Consider the following 19,751-nt stretch of genomic DNA (forward strand, 5'->3'; position numbering starts at 1 on the left):
CAGTTTGACGGCAGTCCCGCGTGTCCTGTGTTTCAGCGGCAGTACTGCGTGTCCTGTGTTTCAGCGGCAGTACTATGTGTCCTGCGTTTCAGCGGCAGTACGCGTGTCCTGTGTTTCAGCGGCAGTACTGTGTCCTGTGTTCAGCGGCAGTACTTGTGTCCTGTGTTTCAGCGGCAGTACTGTGTGTCCTGTGTTTCAGCGGCAGTACTGTGTCCTGTGTTCAGCGGCAGTACTGTGTGTCCTGTGTTTCAGCGGCAGTACTGTGTATCCTGTGTTTCAGTGACAGTCCCGTGTGTCCTGTGTTTCAGCGGCAGTACTGTGTATCCTGTGCTTCAGCGGCAGTACTGTGTTGTGTTTCAGGCAGTCTGTGTCCGTGTTTCAGCGGCAGTACTGTGTGTCCTGTGTTTCAGCGGCAGTACTGTGTGTCCTGTGTTTCAGCGGCAGTACTGTGTGTCCTGTTTTTCAGCGGCATGTATGTTGTGTCCTGTGTTTCAGCGGCAGTCCTGTGTATCCTGTGTTTCAAGACAGTACTGTGTATCCTGTGTTTCAGCGGCAGTACTGTGTTTCCTGTGTTTCAGCGGCAGTACTGTGTGTCCTGTGTTTCAGCGACAGTACTGTGTGTCCTGTGTTTCAGCGGCAGTACTGTGTTATCCTGGTTTCAGCGCAGTACTGTGTGTCCTGTGTTTCAGCGGCAGTACTGTGTTTCCTGTGTTTCAGCGGCAGTCCTGTGTGTCCTGTGTTTCAGCGGCAGTACTGTGTGTCCTGTGTTTCAGCGGCAGTACTGTGTGTCCTGTGTTTCAGCGGCAGTACTGTGTGTCCTGTGTTTCAGCGGCAGTACTGTGTACCTGTGTTTCAGAGACAGTACTGTGTATCCTGTGTTTCAGCGGCAGTCCTGTTGTATCCTGTGTTTCAGAGACAGTACTGTGTTTCTGTGTTTCAGCGGCAGTACTGTGTGTCCTGCGTTATCAGCGGCAGTATCGCGTGTCCTTGTGTTTAAGCGGCAGTACTGTGTACCCGTGCTTCGGCGGCAGTAACTGTGTATCCTGTGTTTCAGCGGCAGTACTGTGTGTTCCTGTGTTTTCAGCGGCCGTACCTGTGTGTCCCGTGTTTCAGCGGCAGTCCCGTGTGTTAAAGTCAAGATGTTTAAGAAGCCACCACCTGTCCTAGGAGATTGCCATGTAAGAAGGGTCGATTACACATGCACATTATTCCGTCACTCAGTCTTCTTTCATGTTACATCCATCACTCAGTTTACAGCGAACTAGCTGATGGTAAATTCCTAATGGTGGGGCAATTGATGGCTTGACCTGGTCGCTATAAAAAGTCATGTACCTGACTAGACATATCAAGTACATGCAATTAGCCGCAGCCATAGCTGTATGCACGTAGTTACGTAGACACGTCTACAGATTGTGCTGTAATCCTTACGTCCCCGACATGAGTGATCAAGATAAAGGTAGGGCTGAAATGGATGACAATAGGTAGAAAGCAAGCAAGTTAACGATGGATGGATGCGGTACGATTAGGTTACGATAATGAGCTAAATGTAAGAGTGTTTGCTTAACATATCTTACATCGTCGACATCAAAACAATTTACCAACTTTTATGTAAACACAACAGCAATGATCTGCTTGACGCATTAGACCGATGTAACGTATTTTCTATCGAAGTTTCAGTGCACACTATTGACAATTGATATGCACCGAAGCGGAATTTTCCACACTTTCAGCAGTCAAATCCATGATGCTCGTAATAAGACAGGCAAAGAACATGTAAGGGAATGAATATCACATGCCCACAGCACCAAACTGAAATATAGATGGATGATTTCATGTGGCGTTGAACTGTGTCTCAATCAGCATATTTTGTCCAAGAACTTTACGCTACACTTCGTTAAACACCAAAGAATCTGGCCGCCTAAGAGCCCAGGGCTGTGAGTGACTGTGTGCTGTATTTTAAATCATAAACCCGATTTTGCTGTCATTTGTGAAGTTATCCGTCAAGTTATCGGATGCAGCAGCCAGCGAAAAGCCTGACGAAATGATTTTCCGCGTCGTGTGAGCTAGAGTAGCCTGTGTTCGACTGTCCATGTTTGCATTCAATCTAGTAATGGTGAGGCCCATACGCCAACCTCATAAACAATTTCTTCGTCCTGCAGTTTATCAGAAACTCTGCCAGAACTTTGGCATGCTTTCACTTTCCTGAGCACTCCAGAACATGAAGCGGCGCAATGTATGGGCAGACACCAACTTAGTTGTTTTTTTTTTGTAGTTTGCGCCTGAAACTGCCCAGCGCTTCCAAGTGTTGTACGATGAAGTGAAACGTCCCTTGTTTTCATTTCAACAATCATTACATGAAACAATGTCAGTGCCAAAACCAATCATGCATACATTATGAAAGGAGACCAGCACAACTAGCCGCCAGTAGCTTGTCATTAGATCTGGTTTTTGCTGTCAGCATTGCCGCGGCACGATAACTGTTACGTCGCCGTGGGACGCGAGTTTCATTCCATCACGTTTGCACTGACCGGTATCGTCGCTGGGGTAGATATTGAACTCGTCGTCGCGCACCCACGACGCCACGGTCACGTGGTCGGTGACGTAGTCGGGCACGTCGCAGGTGAACAGGGCGGGACTGCCGGGCGAGGCGTAGCTGTCCCGCACCCCCAGGTTAAACGGCTGGTTCATCACTGCAGAGGGGCCGGCGGTGAGGTTGACGGGGAGGGGGGCACACTGGTGAGACGACGGACGTCATACACACTTGAGGAAGCTTGTGTGCGAGCCTTAGTGAAAACATACTACGGTAGCAAGTACAGTCACTTCGTTCGTCCCAGTGACTGATCGTCTACTGAATGTTTTACTAAGACTTGTACTAATAGCTCAATATGTTACATATGAAGGGAACAGCCCTCTTCAACATGATTCAAAGCGTCATTAGCGAACCGAGCGTTTACTTCATGGGCACGTTTAATGAGCTCATTGATCCGCCGGCCAGGTTAATCTTGAAGACTGAAAACGTGCATCGATCCCGCCCGGCGCCGGCGCTGCCAAACACACCATCAATCGCACTTGGAGCAAATCAGCATTAGCTTCGTGCCGGCGCCCTAGTCACATTTCTCGATAAGTTGGTCTTTGTTTACCGTGGCCGCGACCACAAAAGCCGTTTCCGGCACCCGGCACCCTGTGTGGTGCGGGCTGACACATGTGGGCAGGGTGGGTGGTGTGGTCTACAGACGGCGATGGAGATTAATGGTCTCTTCCTTCTCCAGCCTCAAAATGAATGGCGCGAACGGGCCGCCCCGTCCGCTCCCGTATGGAGATATGGAGTTTAATTACGTGGGCCGTCTTCGTTATCGCGGAAGTGGCGAAAACACGCTCTCGTGAACTGAACGTCTCAATGGTGGTGTTAATCTAGAAGTTCTCCCACTCCCTTGTGAAACCTTTGCCCTTTGTGTGGCCCACTTCCTGAAGACTGTTCTGAACGGAGCTTGACGCCAATTCATCCGATCAATTGCTGCAATGATCCACGGGATGTCGGAGTGCCAGCTGAATGTTAATGAGTCTCAGACAGCCGCTGAAGCCCTCCCCCCCCCCCCCCCATAAGCAGCGAACCAGGTGGTGGTCTGGGTATTTGCCGGCGAGCCCTGACGGGAGTGCGCACCGTCGCCGAGAATAACCCCCTGCCAGCGTCACCATCATTCGTCTTCGGCGCGGCTGAAAGCCGTTAAGACATCGTTCCGAAGAGAAGCGGCCCTCTCGCCTCCAGGAGATGCTCGCGTTGAAAAATATGTTTGTTAGGAGTAGCATGAATACATTTTTGCCGCAGCTGCTAGGAAGATGGCACCGACGCTTTTGCGTTGGACGTGATAGTTGGGTAGAGTCAACTTCGAAAATAACTTGTACTCGCGGCTCAAATCGTTTGCATTCATCTCTTTGTGCCAAAGCATACGCATGCAGGGAAGCTGAGCTCTCAGTGCGTATTTCACCACGTTGCCAGTGCGCCAGCGAATGCACACTTGCCCGGCACCGGAACGGCTGATGCCCCGCACGTGACGCCAGTAAATGGCCCCCGCCAAACGACCCAATCTCAGCCGACGACGTCACCCGGCTCCAGTCCCCACCCCTCCCCGACGGACGCGGAGTGCCCCACTCAGCTGGCTGTTCGGGGAGCGGGCGAAGTGTCAGCTGACCTGCCCTGATGTGCACCGGCAGGCTGATGATGGCCCCGGCGCTGTTGGAGGCCAGACAGCGCACTTCGGTGCTGTGGAAGTCGTGGCGATACATGTCCGGTGAGAACGAGAAGTATCTGGAACGAGGGAGGGGCGACTGAAGCGTGCTCGCAGGACGTGGTACACGTGGTGAACAGCTGGCGGCGCTGGGACGTCCAATTATCGGCAGCTTACCCACGGCAGCAGTCGGTGCGGACACAATCTGCTCTGCCGCACGGGATCAGTTGGTGGGGGGTGCTGGATCCCGTGCGAGCGCGGATGTCGAGGTCACCGAGGACATTGTTCTTGTGTTATAATGACAGTTTACTACTTCGTTGTGCCATAACAACGCTCCAAGTTGCAGAAACTTAATCTGCTGCATTTTTGTGCTTCCTGCTTTGCATCTCTATCCTCTTCTTTTTATTCGGCAGTTGACTTCGTCGCAATACGCCCGGTTCTATTCGCCCATGGAGACTGACGCAAGAACAGACGCATGTTGTAGAAGTGATCCTCGAACTGACGGAGATTTAGCTACGTCCAGAACGTTTCTCCATTGATGTCTCGCGTGGCCGTCGACAGTCAACACCTCACACGTTCGCCACTCTCCGCAGCATTCCTCCGCGTCGTCTATTTCATCAAAGCCCTTCTGCTCCAGGGAGCTCAGCTTTGTCGACGCACCGGAGAGCGGTCGGGCTTCTGACCCGATTGCCAGGCTTCTTCCAGGACGGACGCCTGGCGTCACGTTTTTGTCTGTCGGCGCTATCGAGTCGCAGCCGACCCGAGCGAGCCCGTGTTGACATAGCGACGTACAAAGGAGGCCGCCGTTCGCCTCTGCCCACCGACGGCATTAGCCCCGGCCGTCGTTGCGAATCCAATCCTCAGAGAATTCAGCGGAGCAGACTGTAGCAGGCATCGGTGATCGGATCGCGTAGCCTTCAGCTGCGTTGAAGAACGCTTTATTAACATAACCATATAAAATACGACACATTGTTGCATTTTTACACGCACACAAATGCTAGGCGTTCGTCTCATAACTTAAGATGTTCTGGGAAGTGTGCGAGTGTTTTGGTGCAAAATGTTTAACACATCTGAATTATTGAATACAACTCTCTGACCGCAATGTGTTCGTGTGACATCTAGACTCCGTTCCTCGACTTTCTGACGATCAAGTGAGAACTTGTCCTAAAATATCCAGTCACCGCATTCAAATCTGATATAAATTATCAGACCTACATGAATAATTTCAGGGGCTCTCAGATCGGAGACGAGACTCTCAGAAGCTGCTGTCCAGTAGCAGAGACGGCGTGCTCGGGAGAAAATTAATGATAACGCTCGTTAAGGCCACATAAACATAGCATCATTAGCAAGCATGCCTGTATTACAGCCGGCAACAACACAAGCGTTTCACTTATTGTGTTGGATAGTTAATTTGATTTACACCAACCGGCTCGACTTTGTGCTAGCTGGGCTCAATCGAACCCTATGACAGATGCCATACGTATAGCACGCTGCAAAAAAATAGCACGTGTAGCTCATTTTTGATCAATCGTCAGTAAACTGATAACAGTTTTGACACAATCGCAACAACCATCGTCACAGTTCTCTTTCAAGAGAGTGCCCTGCCTTTGGGTCACATTTCAAAATGTACTCTAGTGAAACCTCAGGACAAGTTACGTCTTATAATAACGCTGGGCTCTGCCACTGCAGTAGAGCCAACACATCATAAGGATATCAATTTTAATCATTTTCGAGTCCTATTCGATTCAAAATTGTGTAAGTTTTTAAGTGAATTTGCGAAGAACATTATTCGCATGGATAAGACTGCAGTAATAGCCTTATCCCTGGGAGAAAAAGCAAGAGAATGGAAATAAATTGGGCCAGTGTTTCGGCAACATGCATTTATCGAGGCAAAAGCAGAAGGGAATTCACTTCCGCTATTGTCCCGAGAAAGGCATGCTGCCGAAATATCAACGCACCTATGCCTCCATTCTCCTGTTTTTTTTTCAGGGCGGTAAGGTTATTACCACTGTCTTATCTATTTCCGAGTCCAAATTGCGCTGCCAGTGTTTGTAGTGCTTGTAAGTGTAATTTTTTGTTGTAAAATTGTAAAAATGTAAATGCTTTGTAACAGCACTGCGCTTCATCCCTGAGGTATCGACCACCGCCATAACATACAATGCGCTTCATCCCTGAGGTATCGACCACCGCCACAACATACACCGTGCGCACCTCTACTGGGGCAAATAAAGGAACGTTTGTGACTGGCCAAGCGGGCAAGTGCCTGTGCAAGTGCAAGTGCCAAGTGCTCACTTAATTCGCCGCTGGGACCCCGTGTTTCCGCAGTAAGAAAACCATACGAAGGAACGCTACAGCGCGCGTGTCAACATTGGTTTGCTTGTAGTTGGCTTCAACGCATTGATTTGTCTATTTGTCATGTGTTGAATTTATTTTCATAAGCAGAACGAGGAGAAGCTTAATTACGTTTTTGACGAGATGCACTGCGATATTGGCTAGAATAGGGGCATAATCATATTAAGAAAGGCGTAACTTTTGTACAGGAAGGCTTTGACCGGCACACTCCGTAACTTATGAGTTTAATATCACAGCTTCTTTACGCATAACCGTGCTTGAGAAGATAGGTATCAGTGTACGAAGTAGACCGTAATGGAACACTAATCGGTAAATGAGGCTGCAAATTTATCTTCATCGATGAAATTAAAGGGTATGCCAGTTTGATTCACCTTCTTGTATTGTACTGCTTCCTTTCGTGTAACGTGGGAAGATCGCCAGCTGGACGACAGGAACATGAGCCGCGTCTTGGGAGGCTCACCAATGCGGTCATTGTCCGAGACAGGGAGTGAAATGTTTTGATAATGCATTGGTGATCGACCACTAAGGCTACAAACGCATCGTTATCGATGCCAAATCATTATCGTCTCTAGCCCTAGTAAGCATTACTCATTTCACGCCCCACTGGGGCCAGGCGGGTGTCGGGCTTCGGGGTCGGTTAACCTACCTGAGGGGGTAGACTGTGCCGTTGACCCCGGTGTAATGCGGCTCAGGCCTCAGATGGACGACTGAAAGACCATGTGGTTTCCGGGCGCGCGCCAGTGTGAGCTTGCCAACAGGACTGACCAGGACACCAGTTGTCCAAGAAAGGCCCTGCCCCCGTTGGAAAAGTATGCAGACATTTCGTTCGGATTTGCAACTCACACGTTGATATTTAGATGATTTAGAACCTGGCTGTATTTGGGCCTTTGGTCCGTAACCCAAAGAAAAAACATACAAATAACGGGCCAATAACGACACTGGTTCAAAATGCTCCTACCCTGACACGACAAATCGCTGCACTCATTGCTGGCACGTTTATTTATGCTGGATATCGCACTTTTAGGTGATGTTTCTAGTTTCGACTTGCGACAGTTTGCAAAACTAATATGACATCATCAAAACCCGAATTTTTAAATAGCCATCATCAAGCGAACGCGCTCCAGACTGGCTGGCAGATGGAAGTAACTGCTAACCAACTAATAACTGCCAACCAGTCAGTACAAGTCATGTCGCGTGTGACTGTTATACGCGACATTTCTTGCATTGGAAAACTTATGCCTGTCATTACTTAAACAATCAGGACTTATACAGTCTTTATTTATAAGCGACAGAACTTCTGCAGCAAAAACTCATACACCACATGAGTACTACACGACAGACTCATGCTGGAATAACAAACAGAATTAATTACCTCTACAGCAAAGACTGCCAGCAGTCTTTACTTACATGAGGCTTTATTTCAACCGCAACGAGCCTCATGTAACATATGCCGCACCACAGAACTTGAAAAGAATTAAAGAGTGAGACTTAAAAACGCTATATCCGCCATTGCGTCTGCCGTAAAAATCTATATGGTCTGCATCAGCCATATTACTCCTTCGACCAATACTTATATGCGACATGTGTGCTATACGATACAGGTCACGCTCCGAAAATTATATCTGTCAGTACCCAAACCAACAGGTCAAGCCTCACACAAATCTTGCAGAGGGAGCGAACACATGGAAGCACTTGGCTGGGTGCAATCACACTGTTGTGGCTGCTGTGAATATTGCGATCGTTAAACCCACTGCGGCAATAATTCTACGCGACTGCATAGAAGTCTCTTCTTCTTCTACAGAAGTGAATGGTGCAATGTCGTTGTGTTGCAAAACAAGTTTGAATGCTAAGCAGAAAAAAGGGGCCAAACCTGCTCCAAAATACTCGAAGCGCGGTGTCTGCCCCGAATGTGGCGCACCTTCCTATCGCGGATGGGGCTGGACGCGGTCTCCTACTGACTATCAGACTACCCTTCTGGCTAGATGTTCATTGAAGCGCGGCATTGCTTCTAATGCAGTGACTTGTATAAGGCTCTGGTGCTACACGACAAATATAATATTTCAAGGAGTTATACCACCATTGACATCTTGCCACCCAAACTACAGCCCTTGTTTATACGTCAAGTACTACACATAGACCAAAATCACGTAACATGCCGAATAAATAACTTTTCGTGCCAGCACCACGAACATTTAGCTTCAGTGCTACCCAGCTGGGGTTTCCTCCCAGCCCGTAAGCTGTTCTTCATTGCTCCTAGGTGCCCACACATTTTGCACTTCACGGCCAGCATTATAAGCAGTAGAAGTATTGTTGCGTATACGTAACAACATCGTACGTTCTTACAGTAAAAGTAAAGGGAATTCTGTATTCTAACCTAAAAGTTGCATCGTCTAGCACTAATCTTGCCTCTTAGTCTTTGCAATAGAAGTTAATTTGTGTGTAACCAATGACTGTATATGCTTTTTGCAGTAAAAGTAATGATGGGTTTAAATCTGAAGTGTAAGTTTGGACGTGCAGTTCCTAAGTTATGGATAAGTCATTGCAGTAGAAGTAATGCCATGCATACCTAATGGCTGTATACGTTTTTGCAGTAAAAGTAATGGCGGGTACAATTGTATGAAACATAAATTTTGTCGCGTAGCATTAACATCGCAGATACAATTTTGTCGCGTAGCAGTAACATCGCAGATACAATTTTGCAGTAGAATTAGTTTCGTGTATAAGTATTGGTTGTACAAGTTTTTCCAGTAGAAACAATGACGGATATAATCTTTTGCAGCACGGATTTTGTCGCGTTGAACAAATGTCGGACATGAATATCGACAGTAGAATTGATTTCGTACCATTCCTGTCGGTAGGAGTTTTTGTTATAGCACTTATGTCGTGGAACTCATTCAATCCCACCGCTGCTACTTGTGTAACCGCGCGCTGTTTCAGGTCGACACGCATGCTACGCACTCCATGCTTAGACTTAAAGCTGCCAAAGAAATGGAGCTCAGCTCAAAATGTGTCCAACCAGCAGCTGTCTGCCACATTCCCGAAACTCTCGAATTTGGCCTCCAAGATATCCTTTTCGTAGTCCAACCACATCTCATTAGTTCGTGCGACATATACGTTACCATGGCAACATGGTACTTTAGGCCGGGTCATTGGTGGATATTTCCCACCAGTGTCCCCAAGCATGTCGGAATCACATTTTGTGAACGATGCACCAATCACCCAACTTCCACACCGTCTCCCACAGAACACATGATTTTTCGGTCCAATGAGCGAAATCTGATGTTGCGATTTGGTTCATGAGCTCAGTTTGTTGGCACTTAGGTCATTCGGCTTCGTGAGAGTTTTGTGTTCTGTGTCAATAACTTGTGCCGATTACTGGTTCCTCGAACTTCAGGTGTACGAATTTGCACCAACAGGGCGCGTTCAAACCACGAGCCCGTTACCTTGCGGCGTGCTGACATTTGTGCTCCCTATTGGTACAACCCAGAGAGCATTGCTATCTGGCGCGCGCGTTGCAAGAGCATTGAACGGCGGCCGTTGCCTCGACTGACCTGATCTGACCCTTCTTGACCAGCCGCACGCCCGGCACCGAGGTCACCTGGCGTCCACCGGCCGAGACCCAGGTGAGGTTGGGGGGTGGCGAGCCGTCGGCGCGGCACTCCAGCGTCGTGCCCGTCTGGTGGTCGAACACGCCGGCGTCGCGTGGCGGTATGCTGGTGAAGCTGGGCCCCACGCCCTGCTCGGCCGCCGGCTCCGGCTCGGCTGAAGACAGACGCCATTCGTCAGAGGGCGGCGGGCGCGCGGTGCCTCGGCTGACGTCAGAGCTGCTGGCCAGGGTCAGAGGTCTCAGAGGTGAATGCGAGGGTCCGGGGTGCTGCCGGCTGGGGTCACAGGCGGCGGTCAGAGACCAGAGGTGCCAGCTGGGGTCGGATATCAGAGGTGAAGGCTGGGGTCACGGGCGCCACCGGCTAGGGTCGAGGCGGCTGTCAGAGGTCAGAGGTACCGGCAGGGGTCAGGGGTCAGATGTAAAGGCCATGGTTAGGGGGATACCAGAGGTCAGGGGTGCCGCATGAGGTCAGAGGTCGCAGTCAGAGGTCGCGGGCCTTTGTTGCTTCACGTCGGGCTGGAGAAGATTGCTGTCATACTGTCTAAAAGTTTTCCCACGTAGTTATTTGTCGCAGCGTAAACACAGAATTGTTGAGTGATAATGCTAGAACTACAAGACAATTACCTGCACATTTAGCTGCAAAGCCTCTTCGGTTCCCTTAGAGCAACTAGGATGATAAGGCCGTGCAAACGAAAACACGCGAGCTGGAGATAATGGAATTTCTAATGAAATCGAAAGGATACTCAAACCTCGCTCATGCACTGGAAATGACCACAGTTTGACAACTTTGGACTGGTACTGCGCAGGAAACGACCTTGATGCGAGGAAATCATACTAAAACCACTGACATCCGGCTGGTACCGGCACGGAGGCGGGACTTCAAAACGCTCAATGCGGGCGAAAATTAAATGGTATTGACAAAGCGCCGGTGTCGTCAGCCCAGGCGCCGCTCCAGTCCTGACAGCACCTTGGTACCAAACCTTGTCTGCCATGTTGGACATGCGGGTGGGTGGGGGGGGGGGACTTCCCATCGCGACTTGTTGAAAACCACGCGACAGTCATGTGTGGCTCAGGTGAAGAAGAGCACGTAAAATTAAAGCAAAACAGACATCTAGACAGGCGATGTCGGACATCTGAACGGGTAGAAAATACCCTGGCATGCGTAACTCCCTTGAGAGTCGTCAATGCCAGCTCATTAAGTTTATCTGGCATTTGTTTACACCAAAACAAAACAAAAATAGAGACGGCCTCTATGCAGAAGTGCAATAGCATGGACGTTGATCCAAAAACAGCGCAATACTGACCTATTACTCGGTATGTCCAAGGGTGCCAATGAATCGGTTTATAGTAATTTAAGTCAGATACGCAGGTTGCACGGTATACCAAACTCCGAATACTTGAAATATCAGCAGAGAAAATTACATATGTCAGACCAGGCAAATAAAACAACATCATACCTTATTCGCATGCGTGTTTATTAAGCAAGGTTTTCGGTACGCGGACAATAATAGCACTCACCCTCGGCAACTGAAACAGTGGTGTGTTTCCTCAGAACAGCAGGCCGAAACTAAGAGAAACTGTGCGCCTGACAACAGCTTCAGCTTTTCTATACGTCTCCAAACAGGGCACGCTAGCCCGGAATCGTGCTCCGTGCCACGGAACATTTAAAACCTAGCTCCGGCCCGGTCCACGTCACAAATTCAACTTCGGCAATATCGTAAACATCATGCTACGCCCCGAATTCGATCAGACTCTGTTGGCGAGCTACTAGGGCCTGCTGCGCCACTGGCGGCGGCCACCGTCGCAGGTGATGGGCAGATGGGCCGCGCGCGCCGCGCTCCAAGGTGACCGGAGTTGATGCCAGCGCACATCGTTACAAGTTTGGAGCTGAAGTTCAGGTGCTGACCTTGACACGTGGGCCGCCGGCCGTGCGCAGCCGAGCGGACCCGACGACAAAAATAAATTAAGCCAATGTACGCGAACAAATCGATGTCAACGGAAAAATCCTGGATCTTGGTGGTACTTTGGCGCTTTATGTCGGAAGGAGTGCTACACATGCTGCTTGTGACGTTGTCTCCATGGCTATAGCCGTAAATAAACTGCTATGTTATGAACACTTCCTTCCATTTTCCCGCTGCTGATCTTGATGGAATTGTGCGAACTGTTTTAGGACATCACTGCATGAAATAATGCAGCAATGAATATAATAAATGCTACCGTTTTTTAATCATGTTGATTATTGCATCGTTTACGACAACTTCATGACAACCCCACACAAGTTACGGGTTCGGCAGCTTGTTATGGCTACAGTAAGGTAAAATATACCATGTTTAACCTCAATGCGCGTGTACGAACCACAACTTTATTAGCGCTACAAAAAACATACGAAGGCAAATATTTCACTTCTTATGCAAGAAATGGAAAACAAAAAAGTATGAGGCACATGCGCTCATTATGTTAGAGATGTTCTAATGAAAACCACCTTGAGGGGAAAGGGGAATGCTGGGTAACCGGGGCAGAACTAGAGTGACTGATGCATGGTGGTGACATCAGCACTCCTTATTCGAACAGGCTCATATTCGGGATTTATTCGAACAGGTCCATCGGCTGTCGTGACCACGTCTCTTAATGCTAAAAACTGACTCAAAGCGGGATAGATTTGTTTGAAAGGACGTGAGTGACATGCGTGTCTCAAGCAGGCAAGTCAATAATGCGGTGCTTTACAGAATAAGTTAGAGGATCAGCCCTTCGTCAAGTACTAACAAGAAACAACAATAATTGAATTGTTAAGCATGTGACGTCAAGAGCAACTCCGAATGAGGTGGTGAGCATTATACCAACCAAAGACGTGTCCTTTTTAAACCAAAGACGTGTCCTTAGTTCCTCTGGTTTCGTAGCAGCGGCGGTTTTTGGGGAACACTATCCAGCTATCTACGTCACGGGCGGTGGGCGGCAACCGATGATAAGACGTGTCCTTAGTTCCTCTGGTTTCGTAGCAGCGGCGGTTTTTGGGGAACACTATCTAGCTATCTACGTCACGGTCGGTGGGCGGCAACCGATGATGCCGCGGATCGCGCGCGGCGGGCCGACATTGTTACATTGATGTTTCACATTCGAGGATATTGAACCAGGCATTAGACATGATGAAACAAGCTCAGTTATAGCCATTGGTATGTTTTTTAAGTGGAAAACCGATCAAGGCATCACAATTCTATTTTAGGTCAATATGCTGCGCGATGCGTCATGGTTTGATTATGTCTTCGTACCTTGCACAGCATCGATTGAGAACCAATTGCCGGCTATTGTATCTGGACATCTCGCTCAGGAACGCTAGATATGAAAGCCTCGCCAATTGTATTTTTGGTCTTGATCACCGCATGTCTTATGGGATTGCAGGATTTTAATGACGTTTTTATGACGTCATGAATCCAAAGGTGGTTTTGAAATGCTCTCCCCGATGCACCTTCCCCACTTTCGCGGACGTGTTGCTCAGGAACTAGAGGGGCTTAGGTCTTCAGACGGCCAGGATTGTAAATAACACTTAAAGGTCTTCACGATGGCTATTTCAGTTCAAAGTCCCATATAAATGTGGAATACTACCTTTCACGGAGCTATATATTGTAAATATATGCCCAGTGCACATGCATCATTTTATTTATCATTGAACGAGAAACACGCCTTTTTAACCTCGTGTCGCCACGAGACATGACACCACGTGCATGACTTTGTAAAGCTGGAAAAGTGCGACTTTCTGGACGATGAACATTCGATCTGGCATGATGGGGTTAATTGTTAACCAAACAACATAAAAAGCATGGCACCAATCTCGGGATCGTGTTGAAACTAATCCATTAATGTTTTCCGCTGGGCTGTATATTCATTCCTTTGGAAACGCCCGGGGGTCACTTCAGTCCCCACCCCCTGTCCGTCACGCTACGCCACGTCACGCCCGTCACGCTACGAAAAACGGGGAAACAGAGCGAGAGCTAATATTGCAGGGAGTGTTCCACATTCGTACGGGTTTTAAATGAAAAAGCCATCTTAAATATCATTTGGTGTGACTCACAGCCCTGCCCTTCTTAAGACCTAAAACCCTCTAATTTCTGAACTACACACCCCCGCAAATATGTGCAGACTTTTTCGTGCTGACTACGCCAAGGTCACCCATGATGCAACCATGACGCCATAATAACGCCAGTAAAAACCTGCCATCCCACTGACCACAGAGCGTTCAGGGTAACTACTATAATTGTCGAGTCGCTCTTACCTTGGGTTCGTGAGCACGATTTTCAGATAAGAGGGTCGTCAGTTGGCTTTCAACAAACATTGCGCAAGCCATGCAAGATGACAACACAAATGACGTTTTGTCCTACATATTGCAAGAAGTTATGCCTTCTTTCTAGTTATTACGAAAATGCAACTTGTCATCGAATTACTTGAAAATAGCGCTATGACGGGACATGTGAATACAAGTAAGTATCTTAAACTTAAAGATAAATATGCAAAAACTGCAAGAGAAAGGGACAAAACACGGGCACCCAACGATACTCGGTTGAGCACACTTTCAGCCCCGCCGTGGGCCACCTCTCGGGAGATTGGAGCACTGCAAGCGAGCGTTGCCATGCAAGGTTCCATGGCACAAGCAAGCAACGACGCACTGACGGGCATGCCTATTAAAAGGGCAAACTTTGTTGTCTAGAGCACTGAAACCCTTGAGCACCAGTTAAACGTATACCGATAGTTATGTGAGCTTATTTCATTATACTTGATGCCCACTTCAATATATTAAAGTAAGGAGCATTCACTTAACACGGGCTCTATCAGGAGTGAATGCCACGTAGTGGTACATTTCCGTGCCATCCCATTCCAATTCCTGCTTTGCGTCATGTGTGGGCAAAAGGGAAGAGACCTCAGGGTAATTCTAACTTATCAAATCATTGAAAGGAAATTATATTGTGAGTTTTTTTTGTGCGAAAACAGCGCACATTTCTTGAACGCAATGTGTCAGTCAGACCAGCACGTGCTCTACGTTTTCATAACCTGCGAATCTTTAGACCTCTATTCATATTGCCTCTCCGGTTGAAATTGGGGCTTTACGACATATTCAAGTGCTCAGCTTATGTCAAGCCGCCTTGTCCCTCCCCTGGCGAGCAGGGCGGACCGCCCTACGTGTAGCCCCTTTCTCTCCCGTCATAACTGTAAATATACATTTGATAGATTTATCCAACTTTGGGCGGTGAGACTGGGCAAAATACCTTCACCCTGGCGCCTTTTGTCCGTAATAGATTGACCTGTAGAGCTCCAACGTCAATCAGCTGGAACTCAGCAGTAAAATATATGCGTTTTCCCCATCCTGTCCATCCAAGCCACACAACTTCTTCAACGAACTGTCAGCACCGCATTTCAGATCGGAAAAGAAGAAAGTAATCTTGCGGAGTGATAGGCGTGTCACAGACTTAAGATGTTTTCACTACTATGACGATAAACTCAGCATTATCTTCGCATGTGTCAGCAAAACAAAGACGCAGTGTTTTTCCAGTTACTTTGGTGTCGTGTTTCGACATATATCGTATTGATCTCTACGAATCTCCTAAGCCTTGGGAGAGCGACGCTGGGTGTGCAAGTTTTCGCCTCTGAAGCCAACAGAAGGATAAAGGTGACAAATATCGTGAACTTGGGACGCAAAAAAACGGTAAAAAGTAGCGCCGAACAAAAAAGCGCGGCATTATGACAGTATAGAGAAAGAGGTTTACCATCTCCAGCTTTAGCTGATATGGGTAGATGATTATAAGGCAACTCATGACAAATTCAGAACTATCCTACTCCTTTTGTAAATGCTTGAGGGCAGCCTTGCCTGGATCATTCCGGCGCTGTTTTAAAAAAGAAGTGATTTAAGGCCAAAGCGTCGATTTGTCCCTCCCCCACCCTGAATTTGAGGCATGTCTAAGGGCAGGTAACGACTTTGAAGCACTCCGCTAAGCAAACAGATGTGTTATCTTATTCATCTAGCCTTCGGATATGTTCGTTTCAAAGCATCAGCTTAACTTCTAGCACTGTCGGTAGATCCGGAGCTTACGCCCGGCCTAAGAAGTTAAACCGGAACTTTTAGCATCAATTACTTTCACAAATCACCACGAAGTCAGACATCAACCGTTCATAAAAAGCATGGGTAGATTATCACCCACCCGGTTCCACCTGTTCATATGCCTATACGTGTAGATATGTGCTGAGCAGCGGCAGTCAACTGATACAAAAGCTAAAAATGTCAGTGAAGCTACCAGCATTCCGTGCTCGAAACGCACCAAGACCAAACAGCGTATGCGCGTCGTAGCAGATAGCTTCCAAAAACCTTCCCTCTATTGGTTTGCCGTGCATCACTACGCCGCATGATACCACGATCCAGTTCAATGCAGTTGGTTCAGGTCATCCAACGTCATGCAGGACAAAGTGCAACAAACGAAAAGGCATCTGCACAAACAGTTTTGGGTCCTTAATAACTTAGTCGGGCTCTCCGCCCCCATATCCTAGTTGGTTGTAGCGTCTACCTTCCGATTCACCCGCCCGTGGCAGGGTACGTTCGATTTGCTTTAGTGTCCATTGCTTGGCCATGACTGAGATTGCCGCGGGCTCGTGAGGGCTGCTTTTAAGGTCAGGTGACGTCAGAGGGCAGAATGAACCGTACTGAACGCGCTCTGAACAAAAAGTGATTGGTTTCAACGAGATCTCGCAATTGGCGATCCGTTTTACGATCAGTTGTTCCTATGACAATAATCCATCTCAACAGGACAAATCGAGGGTCAATGTTTCCTGAAAATCGAAGTTGTTCAGCTTTGCATGCCAACAATACAAACCAACGCCCCGAAGCAGCATGCAACTTAAACAGGCGTGTTTCTTTTTTAATTCCGGGTGCATTGGTGAGTGTTTGTGTGTGTTTTTCGAGAATATGTTTATGATGTGGGGCCGCGTTAACGTAACCATGTTGGCCCGCCGCGTGATCAGCGATTCATCTGTGGCCGTCCGACCCCCCCCCCCCCCCCCCCCTCCGCGCCGGCTGTAGATGGCCGTGCAATGTTCCCAAAAAACCGTCGCTACTCGGAAACCAGGAACACTAAATACACTTTTCAGCATCAAATCACGCCCCATGAGTGCTTAAGAGACCACTGAACGTTCTGGCGCGATTGTACGACATGTCGGAGAGATACTCTCAGGAAGTGATTCCGGTGGTATCGCGTCGCCCTCCCCCCCCCCCCCCCCCCCCCCCTATATCAACCACGATCGAATGGCGAAGCCTGGACTCACGAAACAAGCACTGCTCAGCACGGATGCTGATCCAATAATCCATACAATCAAAAAGTTTGAACTAATTCCCTGAACAACTATATGCGTTGACCAATGTTATGCCGCGTTTACCAATGTTTGAAACAGAGTGAGAAGCGCAATGGGGCGTCCTTGGTCTCTGTGACGTACCATGATAGGCTCTTGAAATGATGTGATCGGGCGTATGTGCACAACTTACGACACTGAGCCTTCATTTGACATGCCACAGGGCATACCCACTTTTCGGTTACCACAGATGTGTAATTTGACGTCCCAAATTATACACCTGTGGTAACCATACCATACTTGTCTTCCCACCATTACGGCACACAGCTCTGAAGGCAGAAGAGAGCTCCCTTCATGCGGCTTACCCAGTGACCTATTTGTGAATACTGAAGGCCGTCTGTCCTGATCTTCCGGGACACCAATTTGTTCATATTTTACTTGAAGGGAGTGTTCCACATTTGTATGGCGTTTAAACTGGCGTAGCCATCTTAAAGGTTGTTCAGTGCAGGCCACAGCCCTGCCCTTCTCAAGACCTAAGCTCCTCTAGTTTCTGAGGCTATTTCGTTCATACTTTTTCAAGGTCACCCAACCATCCATGACGCTATGATAATGTCATATGAATTCTGTCTTTTCATTGGCCATGCAGCAATCAGGGCCAAAAAGTATAATTATTCAGTCTTTCATATCTGGCTTTCGCGAGCATGATTTCAATATATCGTCCGCCCATTTGCTCTTTTCAGTACTGAGCAATGTAAGATGAAGTAAACAAAAAATGAGGATTGAGGAACATATTTACTAAATTGAGACAAGGTGTAGTCTAGAGCAGTCCTTTCGACTTCAAGGCATACCAATAGCTGAAAACGAGCTTACTTGATAATATCTGATGTTTGCTTCAATATCTTCGAATGTGGAACATTCCCTTAAGCTCCTAGATATAGCCTGTTCAGCATGGTTTGTTTAGGGTGGGCAGCTAAATGAGCCAAATAAGCGTACACTGATCATGATAGCGCTTTTCATGACGGAGGCTTTCCTTGAAGTCACAATAAAAGCTTCGGAGGCTGCAGGACCCTTAGGCATGCCACATTGGTGCGCAGCACCTTTCCAACGCGACTGTATTTGTTGGACCTCAGCGCTCCGCTGAGGCCCGACGCTCGGCGGATGCACGGGCTTTTCTCATGTTTGAGCTATATTATGCCTAAGAGTTCCCATCCCTGTAAAAGCAAGGCCTTCTCTGCGATTGAAAGTGAACGTTAGCGATGTATTGCTCGATTCGGTTTGCGCAAGTTCTGGAAAATATTGCGGCATAAGCCTAATGGCCGTGAAAGTGGCGTCGTATTTGTGCACGGCCTCATCGTGGAGCTCAGGCTGAGGCCAGGCTCCCAGCCAGCCGCTGCCTGTTTGTGTTTTGTGGCGCACTTTGATCGAAGTTCTGTGTCCATGACTCCGAAGCCTGACACCCGTGTCTGCGGTGGAGCCTCGCCGCATCTGTCCAGCGCCCAGCGCCCGGCGCGCCATGTTCGGGGCTCATCGTCCGGCACTCACCACTCTTAGTGGTCAGCGGACCGTCCGGCAGATCTGGTCGCACAGAGCGCCTCACCGTCCGGCACTTACCACTCTTAGTGGTCAGCGGACCGTGCGGCAGATCTGGTCGCGCAGGGCGCCTCACCGTCCGGCACTCACCGCTCTCAGCAGTCAGCGGACCGTCCGGCAGATCTGGCCGCGCAGGGCGCCTCAGCGTCCGGCACTCACCGCTCTCAGCAGTCAGCGGACCGTGCGGCAGATCTGGTCGCACAGGGCACCTCAGCGTCCGGCACTCAACCCTCCCAGTGGTCAGCGGACCGTCCGGCAGATCTGGTCGCACAGGGAGACCTATTAGCCAAATAGGCTGGCCGAGATTGTCCTATCAATTTGCGTTAGTTGGCGCCGCTGTCGTGGCCCGTCCCCGGGGTGTCGGTGCGACCAGCTGCCGCAAACGCCCTCGTTAGCTGGCGGCGCTGTCGTGGCCCGTCCCCGGTATGCCGTTGCGACCATCTGCCGCAGAAGTTCTCCTTCCGCGTGCCCGACACCGAGAGCTACGCACAGCACACCGGCCGCACGGTCTCAGCCCGCTCATCAGGGGCGCACCCGCCCCCGCCACCGAACCGGGGGTGGTGTCTGACCAGGGACAGATCCAGCTTCGCCTCCTAGGCGGCGGGACCGACCGGGGTGGGCCCAAGACCAGACTGAGACGCGACACCACCATG

General features: G+C 48.9%; 1 protein-coding gene across 1 annotated transcript in view; it reads right to left on the bottom strand.

Annotated features, from left to right (window-relative positions):
• LOC119107246 (Down syndrome cell adhesion molecule-like protein Dscam2) overlaps positions 1-19,751 on the bottom strand; it is a 170,112-nt gene that overhangs the window by 103,980 nt on the left and 46,381 nt on the right. The window contains exons 5-7 of the mRNA XM_037230662.1: positions 10,130-10,340; positions 4,191-4,306; positions 2,529-2,690 (exon numbers count right to left, since the gene is read on the bottom strand). Coding sequence (XP_037086557.1) covers positions 2,529-2,690; positions 4,191-4,306; positions 10,130-10,340 — 489 coding nt within the window. The remainder of the gene's footprint in view (positions 1-2,528; positions 2,691-4,190; positions 4,307-10,129; positions 10,341-19,751) is intronic.

The sequence above is a fragment of the Pollicipes pollicipes genome, unplaced genomic scaffold, assembly GCF_011947565.3.
Source record: "Pollicipes pollicipes isolate AB1234 unplaced genomic scaffold, Ppol_2.1 Scaffold_6686;HRSCAF=7923_pilon_pilon_pilon, whole genome shotgun sequence".
Taxonomy (NCBI): Eukaryota; Metazoa; Arthropoda; class Thecostraca; order Pollicipedomorpha; family Pollicipedidae; genus Pollicipes; species Pollicipes pollicipes.